The sequence below is a fragment of the Quercus suber genome, unplaced genomic scaffold (assembly GCF_002906115.3).
Source record: "Quercus suber isolate HL8 unplaced genomic scaffold, Cork oak 2.0 scaffold_46, whole genome shotgun sequence".
Lineage (NCBI taxonomy): Eukaryota > Viridiplantae > Streptophyta > Magnoliopsida > Fagales > Fagaceae > Quercus > Quercus suber.
Window position 1 is genome coordinate 21570 of NW_027069511.1, and position 18711 is coordinate 40280.

Consider the following 18711-nt stretch of genomic DNA (forward strand, 5'->3'; position numbering starts at 1 on the left):
TTGAAATATAATTTGATGAAATGCAGATCTTTTCTGATGCTGGTCAGTATGTGATCCGATTTGGGAGTTCTGATCCTGGCTCCAAGACTGGCCCTGCTACAATGGTAGAGTACCACATCAGGAAACAAAAAAGGAATTATTTTCCTTTAATGATTTTATTCATTTCTCTAATCTTATATGTGCAGTCTTTGGTGGCAGATAGAAGAGTTGGAAGTTGAGCGGTAGCTGTTGCTCTTGCTATATCTCTGGATAATGACTCTTTCTCAAGACACGGCGGCTGGTAAGCTTGTTCTTAGGCATACGAGACGTAATAGTTTCTTGCTAAGTGTGGATGCTTTTGCAGGTGCAAATTCGCACCAAAATAGGGCAAAACCTTATTCAATATTTCTGTTCCATTGAGTGATTAATATGCTCTTCATATTAAGACTTAGGCATGCATATGATGGTGTATGTGTCTGAGATTGAAAGAGACTGATTGACGATGTGTGAAGGAAACAAAATGTATCTGCTGTGTTAGATTAGGACATGTGCAGTCCACGTGTGTGTGCACTAGGATGTCAATCAAAAATAAAACCCAAAATTTGAAAACAAAAAACACATTACTCATTTTGATGCCAACCAGTCTAGGGATATAATTTTTTTATTACTGCTATTGACAGTGTGATGTGTGATACAAAATAAAATAACATTATTAACATTATCAATTATTACAAAATTTGTTCGTTTCCTTAAACGGCTATATCTTTTATCCTAAAAAGACAATTTTAATAGCATTTGGATAAGATGGGACTTCCACTCTACATAACTATGGGGCGGTGGGTGAAGTCATGAATTTAATCACTTTATGTTGGAAGTTTTCTCAGTACTAGAAATGTTAATTTTTTAGTCTCTAGTTGCTCATCAACATTGATAGAGTTGTAATTAGTACTGATTTTGCCCTTGCTTTTCTTTGTCATCAGGGCATTACCTTTTGTTGCAGTTGGGGAGTAGTTTTGGTTAAGCAATATAGTCCTTAACCTGTGTGGTTATATTCTGTGTTTGCAATATGGGAGGGATAGCAATGAGCCAAGCAATAATAGCCTGGAAGGTGCTCTACTGATCTGTTTTCTTGTTTCCTTACCCCACCCTATAATCTGAATTTGTAACTCTTACCCTTTTTTGAGTATTTTACCAAATGACTTTCTTCTATTGCTCCCTTTTTTTTTCTTTTTTGTGCTTGTTACTGTTGCTAACACTATTATTAATTTGAGATATCAAAATGACTGTTTATCACTAAGGGAATGTATTATTTGTCAAGACTTGGCCCCAGCGTCTTACAGTAATTTATGGATATATAGTAACATAATGATACTGGGGTATTGTAGCATGACCAGGAAATGAAAAAGACATGTCTATGTTTTGGATATGAGAGAGTTGGTATTTGCTTAGGAAAGGTGTTTGCCTTCTTTGAGGAATGTGACAATCTCAGTTCAATTATTTGTGTTTTTATTTAAGTTTTACTATATACGTGGCATGCAAGCCATCCTAGTAGGAGGGATATAAGGTTCATTATAAAATGATGAATTTACAGTCAAGTACCCCTTTAAAAATCCATCTTAATTTGGGACCATAGTTTTTTCCTCATTAAGGCCAACTTCAAATTGTACTATGTTCCAATCTTCACACTTGTACCAAAAAAAAAAAAAAAAAAAAAAAAAAAAAAAAAAAATGTAAAAGGTTTGGTGTTGCTTCTTACAAGATGGCTGAAGCATAGGCATTGATTTTCTTTGCATTTCTCTATCTTGTATGTTAGCCACACTAGTACCTTTTAATATTATTAATCTGGATGACATTAATAATATTATTACCCAAGTGCAACTTCAACTCTCTTTCTAACATTACCATCATTTATTATTGATTTAATTTTTACAGAGATTTGTAGCATCAACAAGCAAAAGAACCACAATCAAGTTTGATAGGCCACAATCTGAATGACCCTTTGTGATTAACCATAATTAATTAATTAGCCAAAGTTGTTAATCAATCAATTAATCATGCAATTGCGTGGAAGCACAAACAAATCACCAAAAACTAAATATGCAGTGGAAATTAAATAACACGGTAATTTGTTTACGAATGGGGAAAACCCTAACGGCAAAAACCCCACCGGGTGATTTTCAGGTCACCACTCCTGAAACTCTACTATTTTCAAATCAAGCGGTTACAAGTAAAGGAATCCCAAGTACTTTACCAACCTACAGTTGAACCCTTATCCCAATACCCAATTGGACTTGATCTGTAGCGACAGTTCCCACCTTTGATGCATAGTTCCCAAGTACGTGACTAACCAATGCACGGATCCCAGTACGCGACTTCAAAACACCAACTAAGGAAGAAAGGTTGGCTGCAAAATTTTTCAGTTCATCATTTATGATGAATAACAAGAAGATGCTTGGTTACAAAACCCTTTGGTGCAAATACACAGCAACTCCTTGAAGGAAGATGAACTAGGTCAAGAACTTCATCTTTTGATCACAATTTGCTTGAACAGAGATTGCTCAATGCTTTTGCAACTTGTGTACAACTTGACAGCTCTTAAAACAATCCTTTTATATGTTTAGGGTTAAAAGAAAAGAAGGCCCAAAATCATATTCACGGATCCCAAGAAAATCAGATTAAAAAATCTGAAATATTAAATCTCGACAGATAGCAGGTGTCGAGGTAGCTATCGAGCAGGTGTCGAGCTTTAATGAAATTGCACTTCAGCTTGCTTTTTCTTGGACAAACTTGATGACTTCAACACTTGACCTTGAAACCTTGTTTCTTGAGATATTAAAAACACCTAGAACTACCCAATTACAAGTAGAGTGCGTTTTGTCAAAGGATTAGCCAATTTACATAAATAAGTGACATATGTTCTTAACAAGTGAAAACATATATATCCTAACAATCTCCTCCTTTGGCAATCTGTGACAAAACCACAACAAACAAATGAACATATGAGAGAAGTCATAAATCACTCAACTCATATTCACTTGTTGATACAATAAAATATATCCTAACACAAACTCTTGAAAAACTTTGCAAGAAGAGAGTTTATGGCAAGTAGACTTTGACAACCTGTATTTCTGAAACACTTTAAACAAAACTCATCAAGGCATCTTGTGTGAAACAGAAATAATAGATTGCATACAAGTATAATGAACATGTGTATAAAGATAGAGAAGAAACAACACATGAAGAGAGAGGTGAAAGAAACATACATCCATATATATAAAGAAGTATAAGTACAATGTATGTAAAAATGGTCAAAGGACCTCATATACAAGATCAATGTATCTAAAAAGTAAGAAAAGAAAATATACATATAGAACCTCACTACATCCCTCAAAAATATCAACACTCCTCCTATCAAAATGTCCTATACTAACTCTCCCCCTAAGATGACTACTCTCATAACCCAAAACTACTTCCCCTTTTTGTCACGAGTGACAAAGGGTACAGTGTCATGTAGACATCTCATCAATAGAGCTAGCATCCCCATCATCATCATCATCATCATCCTCATCCTCAGAATCTGAAGCTGCTAGAGTAGGTGGTGAAGGAGTAGCCTCTGAAGCAAAACCACCCATGGTCGCCTGCTGTTGTGCAATACAACCAACACAAACATTCACCTGATACAACTCAGCAGAGAGTGTATCAAAGCGAGTGTCCATGCGCTGCAACTGCGCCATAATGTCTCCTAGAGATACATCGCTCGTAGAGGAAGAAGGAGCAGATGTAGATGGAGCTGATCTGGATGGAGCTGAACAGGAAGGAGGAGTGGCATCCGTCTGTCGCGACCTAAACTGCGCCTCACTACGTTTTATGGTAGTGGCATCTATGGCAAATATGTGTGTGAAGTGGTCGGACACAGGAAAGGGAATGGAAAAATGGTGTAAGATCCTCATGATAGCGGAAGGAAAGATAAGCTTATCACGGGACGCCGAATTAAGATGAACATCTATGATAGAAAGAATGAAGTGAGAAGGAAAATCTATAGTAAGATGCTCTAATAAAGATAATAAAAATCGAGCACAAGGCTCAATGATGGAGTTGTAGTGAGAAAGTGAATGGAGTACAAAAGTCATCACCATGTTAAGAAATCTAGGACCTTTAGCAAAAGGCCTACATGATGTGTACTGATGCTCTCCCCAATCAGCTGGGCGTTGACAAAAAGCAGAGATAAGCTCATCTTTGGACACAGTCCTCAGACGCTCACAAGAAGGGTAATCAGGAAAGTCTATCCTAGGTACCCTAAGCATATCCGCAACTAGCTGCAGTGTGACAGGAATGTGTGTACCTCAAACGCGAGTGAAAAAGAAAGGTATTGAACGATCTATCCTGTGCATGTTGGAGTAAAACTCCTGAATCAGCACGAGAGGGCAAGTGACCAGGACGTCACACAGTGACTCCCATCCCCTATTGTGAATGACAGAGGGAAGTTCAGTGTCGGCGAAGTCCGCCAGAATGACTTGGCGTTCCGAATGAACACCTCGTCGAGAAAAGTTCTCCCAAAATGCCTTGTGGGCATCTCCATCACGGAATCGAAGGTTAAGAGAAGCAAAGTCAGAAGAAGAGGAAGCTCCAGAATGCAGAGGGTTCCGAGCAAGAGTGGATTTACGTTTGGGTGCCATAGATACTACTAACATAAAAGAATGAGAAAGAGATAGAGAGGAAGATAATCAGAAAAGTTCCCAAAACAGTTCACATATATCAAATATATTGAACAATAAGTACGTATGCATGGGAATGCATGAGCATGTGACATGCAAATCAAAAAGGCATCATGGGCTCAGCCCAACCCAATCCTACCAGCACACAACATATAGCACACATCTAAATGCATGTAAATATCATTCTAATGCACATGGAATGCAATGTATGACATTTTAAAAGCATTTAAGTGAAAACCCAACCCAAAATTTCAAGAAAAACTCATCAATTTTGAAAAACCCAAAAAATTAAAAAAAAAATCCCAAACTTAGGTTTCAAAACATGCAATGCATGAAAAAGGAAGGGAAAATGAACATACTAGGTGATGGAAATCAAGGGAAGATCGAAAATGATGAAGATTTGAAGATTTGAGTGACAGAAACTTGTTTGGGAGGTGAAAAGTCTTCGAATAGATCGAGAGAGATCGACAGAATGAGAGGAAAATCGCGATCGGACCTTTTATAGACACCTCAGTAATTCTCGACAGCTGAGGTGTCGAGAGGTATCGAGGAAGGTGTCGAGAATTTTGCCTTCGACAGCTGCAGGTATCGAGAAGTGTCGAGGTGCAAGATCAATTTCAGATATAAGAATCTCGATCGATCGACAAGGCGTCGAGGAGACAGGAGATTTCTCGATTGATCCACATGGTGTTGAGACAGGTGTCGAGAAAGAAGGCATCAGACACAACAAGTGAATCTCGATCGATCCATCAGGTGTCGAGAATCTATCGAGGAGACAAAAGAATTCTCGATCGATCCATTAGGTATCGAGACAAGTGTCGAGATTGCAATAAGAAAAGGCTTGAAAAGCTTGACAGGTGACCAGGTATTGAGTAGGTGTCGAGGAGGTGTCGAGCCAGCAGTTAAAAGCAGTTTTTTGAGAAGAGAAAAGCACAGACATGAATGCAATCCAACACACGCCTCAACCAAAGATCCACTCAACATATAAAACTCTCAAAATCATCTCTCAACAAAAATTTAAGCACATGGATCCTCAAAAACACACACATACACACTAAACAAGTCTAACCAATTTTATTTTTCAAAAACAAGTTAAGACAGTTTAGTGAGCATACATTAGCACATGTAAAACCTTTGTGATGGCTAAATTACATTGTACCTGCACATGTATCGAAAGTAGCAAAGAATATTACGTGTTGTGTGTAAAAAACATCACAAGATTGCATATGTGTATGCATGTTATGACGATCTGAGATATGAGAAAATAACTTTAACTCACACACAATCATAACTGTTTGATGGGCACTATCACCTTCGAGGTACATCCTATAACTCCCACATCTCCTAGAATACACGCTTGCAACCATACTTAAAGCATTTTTGATCTTTTTGCTTTTTATTTTCTTTGCATATTTTCTTTTATTTTAGCATATCATACACGGGCATATAAAAGAGAGAAAAGAAATATCCAAGATGTTAGGCTTTTGACATCGCACTTTTGCTATGCCGAAGCATACGAATGTCTTTGACACTGCACTTTTGTTATGCCGAAGTATACAGGTGTCATATTATGATTGGCGGGCAACAGTGATGAGATGGTTATTTATGCCTTTCTCTTAGAATTTTCTAGTCCTACCCGTCAAAAAGAGTGATATGAGTGTTAAGTTTTAAGAGATAACTTAATCTTACTCATCAAAAATAAGAGCCGCAAAGCTCACTTGCTTAGTTGTGCATAGAGATGCTCATCTAAGCTACAAAAGATACAAAATTTAGAAACTGTGTTTCAATGGCCATCCAAAGTATACAAGTACCAAAGTACACAAAACACATACTGTTTTTATATTTTTCTGATTTTTCAATTTTTATTTTATTTTTATATTTAAAAACAAAATAAACAAAACTGAAGGTAAACACACAAAACATGTTAAAACAAAGTAAAGCATAAAACTAAACTGACTCAACAAAAATGCAAAACACACAAGTAATGCAACAAACAAGAAAAACAAGAAGGGGAAAAGAAAGTGATGAAATCACTTAGAGTACTTTTTCTTCCACACATTGGAAGAACCTTTCCTTTGATTAAACCCTTGAACTGGTGGTGGGGGGGAAGAATTGAAACCGTTCAAGTTAGAAAGAAACATGAGGGCTTCTAGAATATCTCCAAGAGGAGTAAGAAAGGATTGAAGCTGAGTTTGGCTTCCTAATGCTATCATGCCATTGCTCTGTTGAGTGGCTAGCCACTTATAGCAATTTGGTCGAGTATGACCGGCAGCTCCACAATGATGACAGAGATGCTGCTTCTTTTATTTAGGCTTTTGAGAGTTAGCCTTCCTAGCCCTAAGGTTTTTAGCATCTTTCTTATCTTGCTTAGAGGGTGCTCCTAAGATAGATTTACCCTTGTTTAAGTTCTCACTGGCTAATTCAATTTTGACATCAGTGTTCTCAATTTCAGTGTTATTAGCAGGAGAAACAAAAACAGTATTGCTAGTAGAAGCAGTATTAGAGAAAGAAAGACTATACCCCAAGCCAGTTCGATCTGAAGCAGATTTCTGATTGCTAAGCATCTCATTAAGTTTTGCACTTGAAGTCCTCTCCAATTGAGCTCTAACTTGTGACACTCTGCTTCAAGCTTCTTGGTTTTTTTAGCCAAAAAGTTGTTCTCAAATCTCAGTGCTCCAATAGTTTGATTCACCTCATTAAATTTTGTGGACAACTCTTCACGATTAAGTTCCACATCACTGAGCTTCTTGGTGGCCAGCCTGTACAATTTCTCATGCTTCTCAGAGAGCTTGTAAAGCTTCTCATAGGTTGAATGGATATCATCTTGATCATTCATCTTCTCAAATTTTGACTCCACAAGTTCTTCTTCTTCATCCACTTCTTCAACAATCCCTTCAGTAGGATTGACTGTGGCAGTGAAGGCATTTAAGATTCCGTCATCCTCATTGTCGGAATCATCTTTAGGCTCAGTGTCACTCAAGGTTTCAGCAAGTGTCTTACTCTTCCCAATGCTCTTGAGATATGTAGGGCATTCATGCTTCATGTGACCAAATCCACGACATCCAAAACGCTTTGGTCCTGTAGGAATAGTGTACTGACCGCCATCCTTAGCATCCTTCTTCCCTTTGTCTTGACTCTTGAACTGAGAAGAACTGGATTGTCTGCAGTTCTTGTTGAAATTCCTCCCATTGGCATTCTTCATAAACTTCTTGAACTGCTTTTTAATGTAGGACTTCATCTTGGAATCTTCGTCATCGGAAGACTCATCTGTATCACTGCTCTTCGCCTTCAAGGCCATGCTCTTGCTTTTACCAGTTTTGCCAATCCTAGAGAGTCCTAGCTCATAGGTCTGCAAGTTTCTAACCAGCTCAGTCAAAGGAATCTTGTCAATAGCCTTTGATTCTTCTATTGCCGTAATCTTGGCATGGAATCTCTCAGGTAGAGATCTGAGCACCTTTCTTACAACCTTGGGTTCAGGGATGGTTTCCCCAAGATTGAAGGCTGAGTTCACTATATCCTTAAGCTTGGCATAGAACTCATCAAACGACTCATCCTCCTCCATCTTAATTTCTTCAAAGCTAGTAGTGAGCCTCTGAAGTTTTGAATCTTTGACAGCCTTTGTTCCTTCATAGGTTGTCTGGAGGATGGTCCAAGCCTTCTTAACAGTTTCAGTTGAGGATATCTTCTTGAACTCCTCATTAGTGACTGCACTAAATAGGGCATTTAACGCTCTACTGCTGAAGTTAGCCGCCTTGATCTTTGCATCATCCCAATCGGTCAGTTCTTCTTTTGGCTTAGTCTAGCCAATCTCTACAGCTTACCACACCTTCTCATCTAAAGACTGCAAGAAAGCTCTCATGCATACTTTCCAGTATGCATAGTTAGTGCCATCAAATAAAGGAGGTATGATTAATGATTGTCCTTTATCCATGACAAACAGGGGTCAATGGATCAACACGGCAAAGATTAAACCTAATCAGAGTGTGCCCGCTCTGATACCACTTGATATGCCACAATCTGAATGACCCCTTATGATTAACCCTAATTAATTAATTAGCAAAAGTTGTTAATTAATCAACTAATCATGCAATTGCGTGGAAGTACAAACAAATCACCAAAAACTAAATATGCAGCGGAAATTAAATAACACGATAATTTGTTTACAAATGGAGAAAGCCCTAACAACAAAAACTCCACCGGGTGATTTTCAGGTCACCACTCCCGAAACTCTACTATTATCAAATCAAGCGGTTATAAGTAAAGGAATCCCAAGTACCTTACCAACCTACAGTTGAACTCTTACCCCAATACCTAATTGGACTTGATCTGTAGCGACAGTTCCCACCTTTAATACACGGCTCCCAAGTACGTGACTAACCAATGCGCAGATCCCAGTACGCGACTTCAAAACACCAACTAAGGAAGAAAGGTTGGCTGTAAAATTCTTCAGTTCATCATTTATGATGAATAACAAGAAGATGCTTGGTTACAAAACCCTTTGGTGCAAATACACAGCAACTCCTTGAAGGAAGATGAACTAGGTCAAGAATTTCGTCTTTTGATCACAATTTGCTTGAACAGAGATTGCTCAATACTTTTGCAACTTGTGTACAACTTAATGGCTCTTAAAACAATCCTTTTATATGTTTAGGGTTAGAAGAAAAGAAGACCCAAAATCATATTCAAGGATCCCAAGAAAATCAGATTGAAAAATCTGAAATATTAAATCTCGACAGATAGCAGGTGTCAAGGTAGCTATCGAGTAGGTGTTGAGCTTTAATAAAATTGCACTTCAGCTTGCTTTTTTTTGGACAAACTTGATGACTTCAACACTTAACCTTGAAACCTTGTTTCTTGAGGTATTAAAAACACCTAGAACTACCCAATTACAAGTAGAGTGCGTTTTGTCAAATAATTAGCCAATTTATATAAATAAGTGACATATGTTCTTAACAAGTGAAAACATATATATCTTAACAAAGTTTTCAGATCTCAAGTGAAAGAGATACTGGTTTCCTTTAACGGTAGACTGTTTTTTTTCTAAAGAATTATTTAATTTTCGTAAGGTTGTTTTCTGTTCTTTTAAACTAGAATCCCCTTTTGATGGATTACTACCAGATGCTGCAGATAGGAATTGGATTACTTGTGCTACAGCAACTCAGTGGTATCAATGGTGTTTTTTTCTATTCAAGTAAAATCTTTGTAAGTGCTGGTTAGACCAACATCTCTTTAGGCTTTGAACTGTTAAAAAAAAATACCCCTCTGCCATTCACAGCAGAGTGATATCCTAACCTGGCCTTTTACCGCAGATGGGAATTTTGCAGTGAAGTCTGGATATCAATTTTTGTTTGTAGAAATTCACAAACAAAAGCCAAGTCCCTCTAACTCAAATTTGGTGAAGCCACTGTGGCAGGCTATTTGGCAAATGAAGACACCTAGTAAAGTCAAAAATTTGGTTTGGAGGGCATGCAGAAATTCCCTTCCCACAAAGATGAATCTTGTAAAATAGCAAGTTATCACCGATGACAGGTGTGACCTATGTCAATCACAACAGGAAGATGTTCATCATGCTTTATACCTCTATTCAAAGCTTACAGAATTATGGCAAGTAGTCCCTTTATGGAAGCTTACAGAATTACACAAAGTGATAATTTTATGGATTTACCAGGCTGCATATTTGCAGAAAATTGGGACCCTACTCTCTTCTCAATGGTTATCTAGGCAATATGGAATCAAAGAAACAATCTCTACCTAGGTAAACCAGTTGCCACGCTGAGACAGCTCCTCCAACAAGCAAAAGAGTGCGTTCAGGAGTTCTTGGCATTGCAAGAAATCCCAGCACCTCAGCGGACCCCTATAGCAGTTGCTTGGCGTCCTCCAGATGCATCATGGTATAAAATAAATTTTGATGGAGCCCTCTTTGTTAAAGAAAACTGTGTAGCCAGTACAGGTGTCGGGGTAGTAATAAGAAATAAGCAAGGCTTGGTGATGGCATCCCTCTCTCAAAAAATACCTCTCCCATTCACTGTCATAGAGGTGGAAGCACTTGCAGCTAGAAGGGCAGTGAAATTTGCTGCAAAACTTGGTTTAGATCGGATTGTATTGGAAGGGGACTCCGAGATACCCATCAAAAGCTTACAACATGGATGTAGATCATTGGCACAGTTTGGTCACTTTGCTGTTGATTTGCGGCACACAGTCTCTCAGTCTTTCACTGATTATCGTTTTTCTCATGTACGTAGGCTTTGTAATACTGTTTGCACAGGCTGATTTCAACAGCCTCCCTTAATAATATAATGTACTGTCTTTCTTCTCAAAAAAAAAATTAAAAAAAAAATAAAAATCATTAAAGCTTTAAATTAAAATCTGACAGATTCTTATCTTGCATGGAGACTTAAAATGTCTAAAGCATGCATTTTTTACATGATAGTATGCATTTGGGTATGATATATTTGTAGGACAAATCTGAGAAACACAGGTTGTTTGTTTGTAATTGCCTAAAATTTCTTCATGCTTCCATGTTAAAAGGACTATTTAATGTAAGTGAATTTCCTATGTTAAGGTCACTAATATATTTGTAATTGCCTAAAATTATTCTTATCTTGCATGGAAACTTAAAATGTTTGAAGCATGCATTTGGGTATGATATATTTGTAGGACAAATCTGATGTTGGACATCTATCCTTTTTAGCTCCCAAAAAAAAAAAAAAAAAGTGACATGACTTATTTGATCATGTTTATATTGTAATTGGCTTACATTCCAATTGGACAAGCTCATTTTCCTTGATGGGAAGAATATTTACTCACTTGAGAGAGAGAGAGAGAGAGAGAGAGAGAGAGAGAGAGAGACTCTCTCTCTCTCTCTCTGCACAAAAGGTTGCTATTTTTTAATTTCAGGCTACCATTTTGAAATTGAAAGTGCTATCATTTTTTTATGGGTAAAATTTATTAGAAAATAAGGTCAGACATTTCATATGTAGGATGTATATAAAAGGTTTTTTTTTTTATAGGCTGTAAACAAAAGGTTCATCTAAAGAATACAAAGTGTTATATGTTTATGTGTTTCTTTCTATTTTTCTTTGAATTGTAGAATAACTTTTATCTCCCAAAAAAATTAATATTTTAATGATTATTTGCGAATGCCATTTGCAAATAATTTAGTATTAGTGAAGGTATATTTTTAACTCATACAAAAAATAAACTTTTTACAAGGGACTTTTATTATCCCTCGAAAATAATTTGGTGGAAACATTTCCCTCCAAAATTTTTGACATTTTAATGATTATTTGTGAAGGTCAATCTTGGCCCTCGCAAATAATTTAGAATTTGTGATAACATTTTTTTAACCGTCACAAATAATACACTTTTTGTGAGAGATTTTTAATTGTCCCTTGCAAATAATACGAAGAGAAAATTTCTCTCCAAAATATTAGCATTTGTGGTAGTTACAACACATAATTGCAGTAGCTTTTATTGTTGGTTACAAATGTTTTACATTTTACAAAGTATTTGCGAGAGCCTTATTTTGCCAACAAAAATAGGATTTTTTGAGAGGGCTTTTTGGATCCGTCAAAAATTCGTCATCACTAAAAGGCCTTTTTATCATAAACGTTATTTTAAGTTTTTTTACTCTTAAAATTTTATTTATTTCAAGGAAAAATATATGTTACCGATTAAACACCTTAAAATACATGTTGATAATCATAGTAAAATACCAATACCAAACCCTCAAAAAAACCAAATAGCTACCATAGTCTTTATCAAAAAACACATGCAATTCAATCAAACACACACACATGCACACGCAATAAAATCAATGCCTTACAAAGAATAATAAAATATAATATAAAAAAAAATGTTAATTCAAAAACCTATGTTCAAATCATTGGGGAGGGATCCTCTAGCCATACATGTACATTGTTTACATCTCTAGCAAATCTATCTAAAACTATAACACTACTGCAATTTGGTGCAGCCATAACTTCTAAGCTTAACTTTTATTATATAGTATAATATAATATGATGTGGTAGGAAAGAGAGCGAGAGAAGATCCCCACCTATACATGTGGTCAAGAAACCAAGAAACTTGTTTTGTCTCCTGCTTTTGAAAGGTTTTGAGTGGATCATCACTCAACCCAGTCTAGTAAATATGTATAATTTGACTAGGTGAAGGGGTGGATGACATGTAGACATTCATAGAGAGATGTAGGCCGTATATCAACTATCAATGATAACTTGGTCGACCAGTTCAGTTTATTCAAAGGAAATTTAAAAAAAAACAAAAACAAAAGTTGGTACCAAAATCGAAGAACATTCTATACTATTGGTACCAAAAGTTGAGTATAGAGATCATTCTGGAAATGGTCTAACCTAAAGTGCCTGATCAAATGCATCTCTGGCCAATTACAGAATTCCTGATAAAAGCAATAACTCATAAAAGAGAGATATCGAAACCACACAGAGAGAACTATTCAAAGAGGCTCAAATCATTTTACAAAATAAACAATTACAGGGTGATTGCAGTTTCACATAGGAAAATAGTAACACCAACCAATCCATGATTGTTCTGAAAACCACTTATCTGGGCTGACACAATGAGTGCATTGAGCAACACACTAGAGGAGACAACTGTAAACATGTGAAATTAAAACCACAAAATTTCCTCCTTGATTCTCCCTGAAAAAGAATAAGCAAGCCCAACCGGTGCCAGCAGCAACAATTATATTCGTTCTTCATGCAAGTCTACAAACAAAGCCCAACAATTCCAAGCTAAGCTAAGCTTCGCATAAAAATAATATAATAGGGATATTGAAGATTCAAACTATTAAAGTGTCACATTGGGGGAAAAAGCGTACTTACAAATTTGAATTAACATTATTGTGTAGAACTAGATTGTTTACCTACCACAAATCACAAATGGACAAACTTTGATTAGTAATGAAGAAATTTACACACAAAAAAAAAGTAGCACTAAAAATCTCAAATTTGAAACCTCAAATTAAATGCTTCAACAAAACTTTTTTTTTTTAATACTCCTTCTACATGTACAAACTATTTTATAACATTTTTACAAACTGTTGTTGTATCCAATTTCTTACTGTTTCTTATCTAGATACACCACCAACATCACTTTTTTATTTACTAATAACCACTCGCAACATTAGTAATTTGTAAAATTTTTTGTAAAAAAGTTTGTATTTCTAACATTTTCCCTAAATAGAACTTCAACTAACACACTTTAAGTAGGGGTAAAATTGTCTTCTCAACGTTTTTTTTTTTTTTTATAGGAGTAAAAGTGCAATCTTGTAAATTCCTAAGAGCAATGTTTTGACAATTTTTAGATCTCTATGTAGTCTGTAACTTGTTGTGTTCTAACTTTTGATACATGTGTTGTATTGTTTTGATACAAGTATTGTACATTAATATGAAAAGCACACACCCAAATCTAGCAAATTAGCTCATGCTTCTAAATTTGTCACAAGAGTGCAATTTAAGCGTTATATGAAAATATCAAAACCCAAACAAGCAGACCATTAAAACGGTAGATGGTGAATTACATATTTCAAGAAATGCAAGATAAAAAGGACAACAATAGCTTATTACTATACAAATCTACAACAGAAATCCCACAACATTATTCACTATAAAAGAAAATATATATATTATCAAGAAATCTAAAGCCATTTTTAGCTAAATTGCACTAACCTATCTCAACTGAAGCATTGATATTTTACCATCTAAACTCATTCTAGTTGAATGTTTGCCTTTGCCCTCTTAACCCCGCCAAATGCTCGGAACGGAGATTGTGGTTGTCATAGCCATAATATCCTGTACGAACCTTGCGGAAGAGAATAATGACTGGTACATGCTCAACGATCCAATAATGTCGCCCTCGCTTAGGATCCAAACTTTCTTCAAATTCTTTGGGCATCCCCCAAAATCCCAGTTCTTTGAGGTTTTTCAGATGTTGGATTCCGGAAGGCACCTCTTTAAGTTCTGGACAATGCCCAATGGAAAGAAATTCAAGAACAGGCAATGTTCCTTTATCTATCAATAGCGAATGCAATGCATTTAAGTGTCTAATCCATAGCCACTTGAGTTTTGGAAACCCTTCTAGCTTAAAATGCAAATGTTCTCCGTTGTATGCATGGCGTGAGATCATGAGCTCCCGTAAGTTTGGTAGATTTTGAAGGACTTTCAATGGGTCATCATTTAACCTGGACCATAAAATCTTTAGTTTGACCAGATGTTGAAGTTTTGAAATCCATTCTGGTAACTTCTCTAATCGCCCCTTTATTTGTAGGCTTTGAAGAAATTGAGGTGGGGATGAAATGAATTTTAAATCAACTATCTCATCTTCGCTAATTAAGGTTACATCAAGAGATCGAAGGTGGTTCATATTTTCAACAGAGGCACACAAAGCCATCATGGTTTCCTTTGACAGGTTTTTCACGCCTAGCTTCCTCAATTGTGTTAAATTTCCCAACTCTTTAGTAAGATCAACCCCTCCATGATTCAACTCCACATGATACAACTTTTGCAAGTTCTTTAAACACCCAACTCCCTTTTGTATCTTTACCCCTTTTCCCAAAGTCAAACTGTTGTCTTTTTCGAAATCAAGATTGTAAGCTATAAAATGTCGTAGCTTACAAAGGTTGTTAATCTCAATTGGTATATCAGAAACTAGGGACTGCTTTAGATCTAGAGTCTCCAGATTTTGCAACTTTCCTATGGATTTTGGAAGAATTTTAACTTTGGTATTTCTTAAACTTAAATACCTTAAATGAAATAAACTTCCAACATCTTCAGGAATGCAATCCAACAAAGCATCTTCAAAATCCATGACTTTCAAAAGCTTGAAATTAGCAACAAAAGTACTCATAAAGGACTTTGGAAATTCATCAAGATTGAAAAATAAAAGAGAATGAATATGAGTGTTCCCAAATTCCTTCAATACAACATATGAAACTCCATCAATTGACATGCGTCGAGTTAATCCTTCAAAGCGAGACTCTTGTTTTGAGAGAAGATGACAAAAACTCAATTCCTTCATCTTTCGGAGTATGATCTCATGTAAGATATCATGGAGTCGACATTTTCTAACTTTCCCAGATATGTCAACATATGATACTTGAACCAAGCTTCTGTGGATTAATTCAGTCAAGTATTCTTGTGCAACTTCCTCAAATGTTTTACCCTCCAATTCCTTCACAAATCCTTCAGCGATCCATTGTCTAATCAATTTGATGCAACTAATGGAGTAGTCTTCTGGATACATACCAAGGTATAATAAGCAAGATTTGAGGTGGCAGGGCAAGTCTTCATAACTTAAGGACAATATTTTATCAACACCTGCAAGATGGGGATTTCTTCCTAACTCAAACCCAACACTATCATGCAAGTTTTGCCATTCGAAGACAGTTTTGTCTTTGGTTGACAAAAGACCACCCATGGCAACAATTGCAAGTGGTAAGCCCTTGCACTTCTCAACAATGTCCTGAGACAATTTCTTCAACATTGAGGGACAATGTCCTCCAAATTCAAATTGGAACGCCCTTTTGCAGAACAGCTCCCATGCCTCAGCAGGAGTTAGTGGTTGCAATTCGAAAACATGAACAGGTGAAGATTTTTTACAAAAACTAGCCACCTCCCTATTACGTGTTGTGATCATAATTCTACCACCCTTGTTATTATCAAGTAAAGCATGTTTTATATCCTCCCAAAAGTCAATTTTCCATGCATCATCAAATATGACCACATACGTTTTTAGCCGTAAGTAATCTCTTAATTTACTTACCAATGATTGTTCGTCCATTGTGTCAATTTCCGGCATAGGAAGCTCCATTCTAGCCTCACGAAATTGCTTCATGATGCTCCTTAATAGATCTTGTATGTTGTAAGATTGAGACACTGAGATCCACGCATAGCATTCAAAGTATCCTCTAACAATTTGATGATCATAGATTTTTTTGGCAAGTGTGGTCTTGCCTAGGCCCCCCATTCCTACTACCGAAATTACAGTACGATGAGGTTGTCCTTCTACCAACCAGCCTATCAATTCATGTCTAGAAGATTCAATTCCAACAACGTCAGTATCCTCAAGATAAAGGGAGCGCTTTCGAGGGTCTTGCCACCTAACATTCTGAGTACCACTGCTTGATCCTTGACCAGTGGATTGGAAGCCATATCTTTCACTTCTAGCCTTGATCTTCTGCACTGATGCTTTGATCTTCTGAATCTTAGTGGCTGTTTCGTGGTGAGGTTTTAACATTGAAAATAAGAGAGCAGATTTATGGAGGAACCAACTGAATCCCTGAAGCTGATGGGGATGATGTTGTGCCATCTCAAGCAAGTACTCGTCCATGAAAACATCCATGTGGAAAGCTACTTCTTTGACTTGTTTCACCCAAGTTTTGACACCCTCGCTCATGTCCTCCTCTGCTGCGGCCCTTGCATCTGCATCCTTAAGGAAGGACTGAATGCTCTCCAGTTCATCTTTGATGTCAGCTACTTCTTCATGGATGTCTTGTAATAGTGTTGCTTCTTCGCTCAACAAGGACATGAGCTTCTCAGTAAGAGCGGATATCGCAGCCTCTGCCATATGTAGCCTATCTTCTTACTCCAGTGTTATTTCGTTTGAATTTGGCTCTTCTCTGTGATCAGATATTGCCTGAGATTGAGCTCGTATAGATCAAATCCACTTTCCTAAAACATTTTTCTTTCACTCTTTCTTTCTCTCTCTCAAACTTGAATAGATGAGATAACACTGTGAACGAAAGCATAAATACAGAGTTGAAAAAGATAAGAAAATTAGAGCATGTCTAATAGACTAGTTAAAGGAAACCCAAAAATAAAAAAACAAAAAAACAGTTCCAACAGACTCCCTAAAAGGAAAAATTTTCCAAATTCTTTTTTGGAGTTGCTACAGGAGTTCTATGTAGCAACTCCAAATGAATTTTTCTCCCTTAAAAAATCAAACAACTCAATAAAAAACAATTCTTTCTCCCTCACATACTCAAACGTCTCACATAATCAAAACACAAAACGCAAAACAAAATCTATTTCTTATTATAACAGCAAAGTCGAATCAGAACAAGAAAATAAGGGAAAAAAAAAAAGTCAAGCAGATCTGACCTAGTCTGGCGGTGGGGAGGCGGACGAGGCGCTGCTGCTTGGTGAACGCCGATTTCCGCCGGCTTTGTCCTTCCGGCGACACTTGATCTCCACCGGCCTTCTTCCCCTTTCTCTCTCTACTGCGTTCTTTCTCCCTCTCTCTCTCTCTCTTCTGTTTCTCTGATGTGATAAATGTGTAACTGTGAACTAAATAGAATAACGCGTCTCAATTTTTTTTTTTTTTGGATAAAAAGAACGGTTGAAGTTGAGTAATCAATTGTGTGTGAAAATGTGTGGTGCTTAAAATTAGTAGGTTGAAATAAAATTGAGTTAAGCCCTTGTTTTTTTTTTTTTGGTATGTAATCGTGTGATATGGTATTTAATATTACATAGGTTTCTTTTTTTGAAAAAAAATAGAAAGAGATAATTAATTAATTAAAAGTCATTTAATTATTAAATAACAACAACAATAATAATAACTAGATCTAAAAAAATAAGTTGTCAAAATTTTAATGCATAAATTCATTCCAAATTACAAAAATTTGATAAATTTCAAGACTAATATAGATTTGATAAATGAAAAATAATGCAAGCATGAAAAATATGATCATTAAAAAAAACCATTGGAAAGTATGATTATTGAAAATTAAAAATGAATAAATAAAAACTAACAACTCATGACTATATTATTTGTTATCCCAAGTGCTATCCATTGAAAAAAAAAAAAAAAAACCAACCAACCACAATTTTAAAATTTTTAATTTTTTTTTTTTGAAAGACAAATTTGATAAAACGGTTGTTTATAAGAATTTTTTCTTCTTTTGAGAAAGAAAAAATTTGGACTATTTCTAGATTTATGCGTGTCACCCTTGGGCAGGGGTCATTATCATCTTCTCTGTATCGG

The 18711-nt window shown here is 36.3% G+C and overlaps 1 protein-coding gene and 1 pseudogene across 5 annotated transcripts; both read right to left on the reverse strand.

Annotated features, from left to right (window-relative positions):
- Positions 1 to 13162: 13162 nt before the first annotated feature.
- Positions 13163 to 18022, reverse strand: LOC111992130 (disease resistance protein RPM1). 5 transcript variants are annotated; one of them, XR_010628240.1, is made up of 4 exons: positions 17829 to 18022; positions 14400 to 17347; positions 13554 to 13594; positions 13163 to 13436 (listed from the first exon to the last, which is right to left on the reverse strand). XR_010628240.1 is itself a non-coding variant. In XM_065771560.1 (3 exons), exon 2 carries the CDS (start codon positions 17293 to 17295, stop codon positions 14443 to 14445), a length of 2853 nt encoding a protein of 950 aa, XP_065627632.1. In that variant the 5' UTR covers positions 17296 to 17460; positions 17829 to 18022; the 3' UTR covers positions 13163 to 13436; positions 14400 to 14442. The 5 variants fall into 5 exon arrangements, 2 of the variants coding, with proteins under 2 accessions (XP_065627632.1, XP_065627631.1); XR_010628239.1 differs by having other exon boundaries at positions 14400 to 17364; XR_010628238.1 differs by having other exon boundaries at positions 14400 to 17460.
- A 616-nt stretch (positions 18023 to 18638) lies between these two features.
- Positions 18639 to 18711, reverse strand: LOC112031446 (U6 spliceosomal RNA; annotated as a pseudogene).

What these genes read in the sequence shown, in the direction of transcription:
- LOC111992130 (XM_065771560.1), bottom strand. Translation starts at nt 17,295, where the DNA reads ATGGCAGAGGCTGCGATATCCGCTCTTACTGAGAAGCTCATGTCCTTG.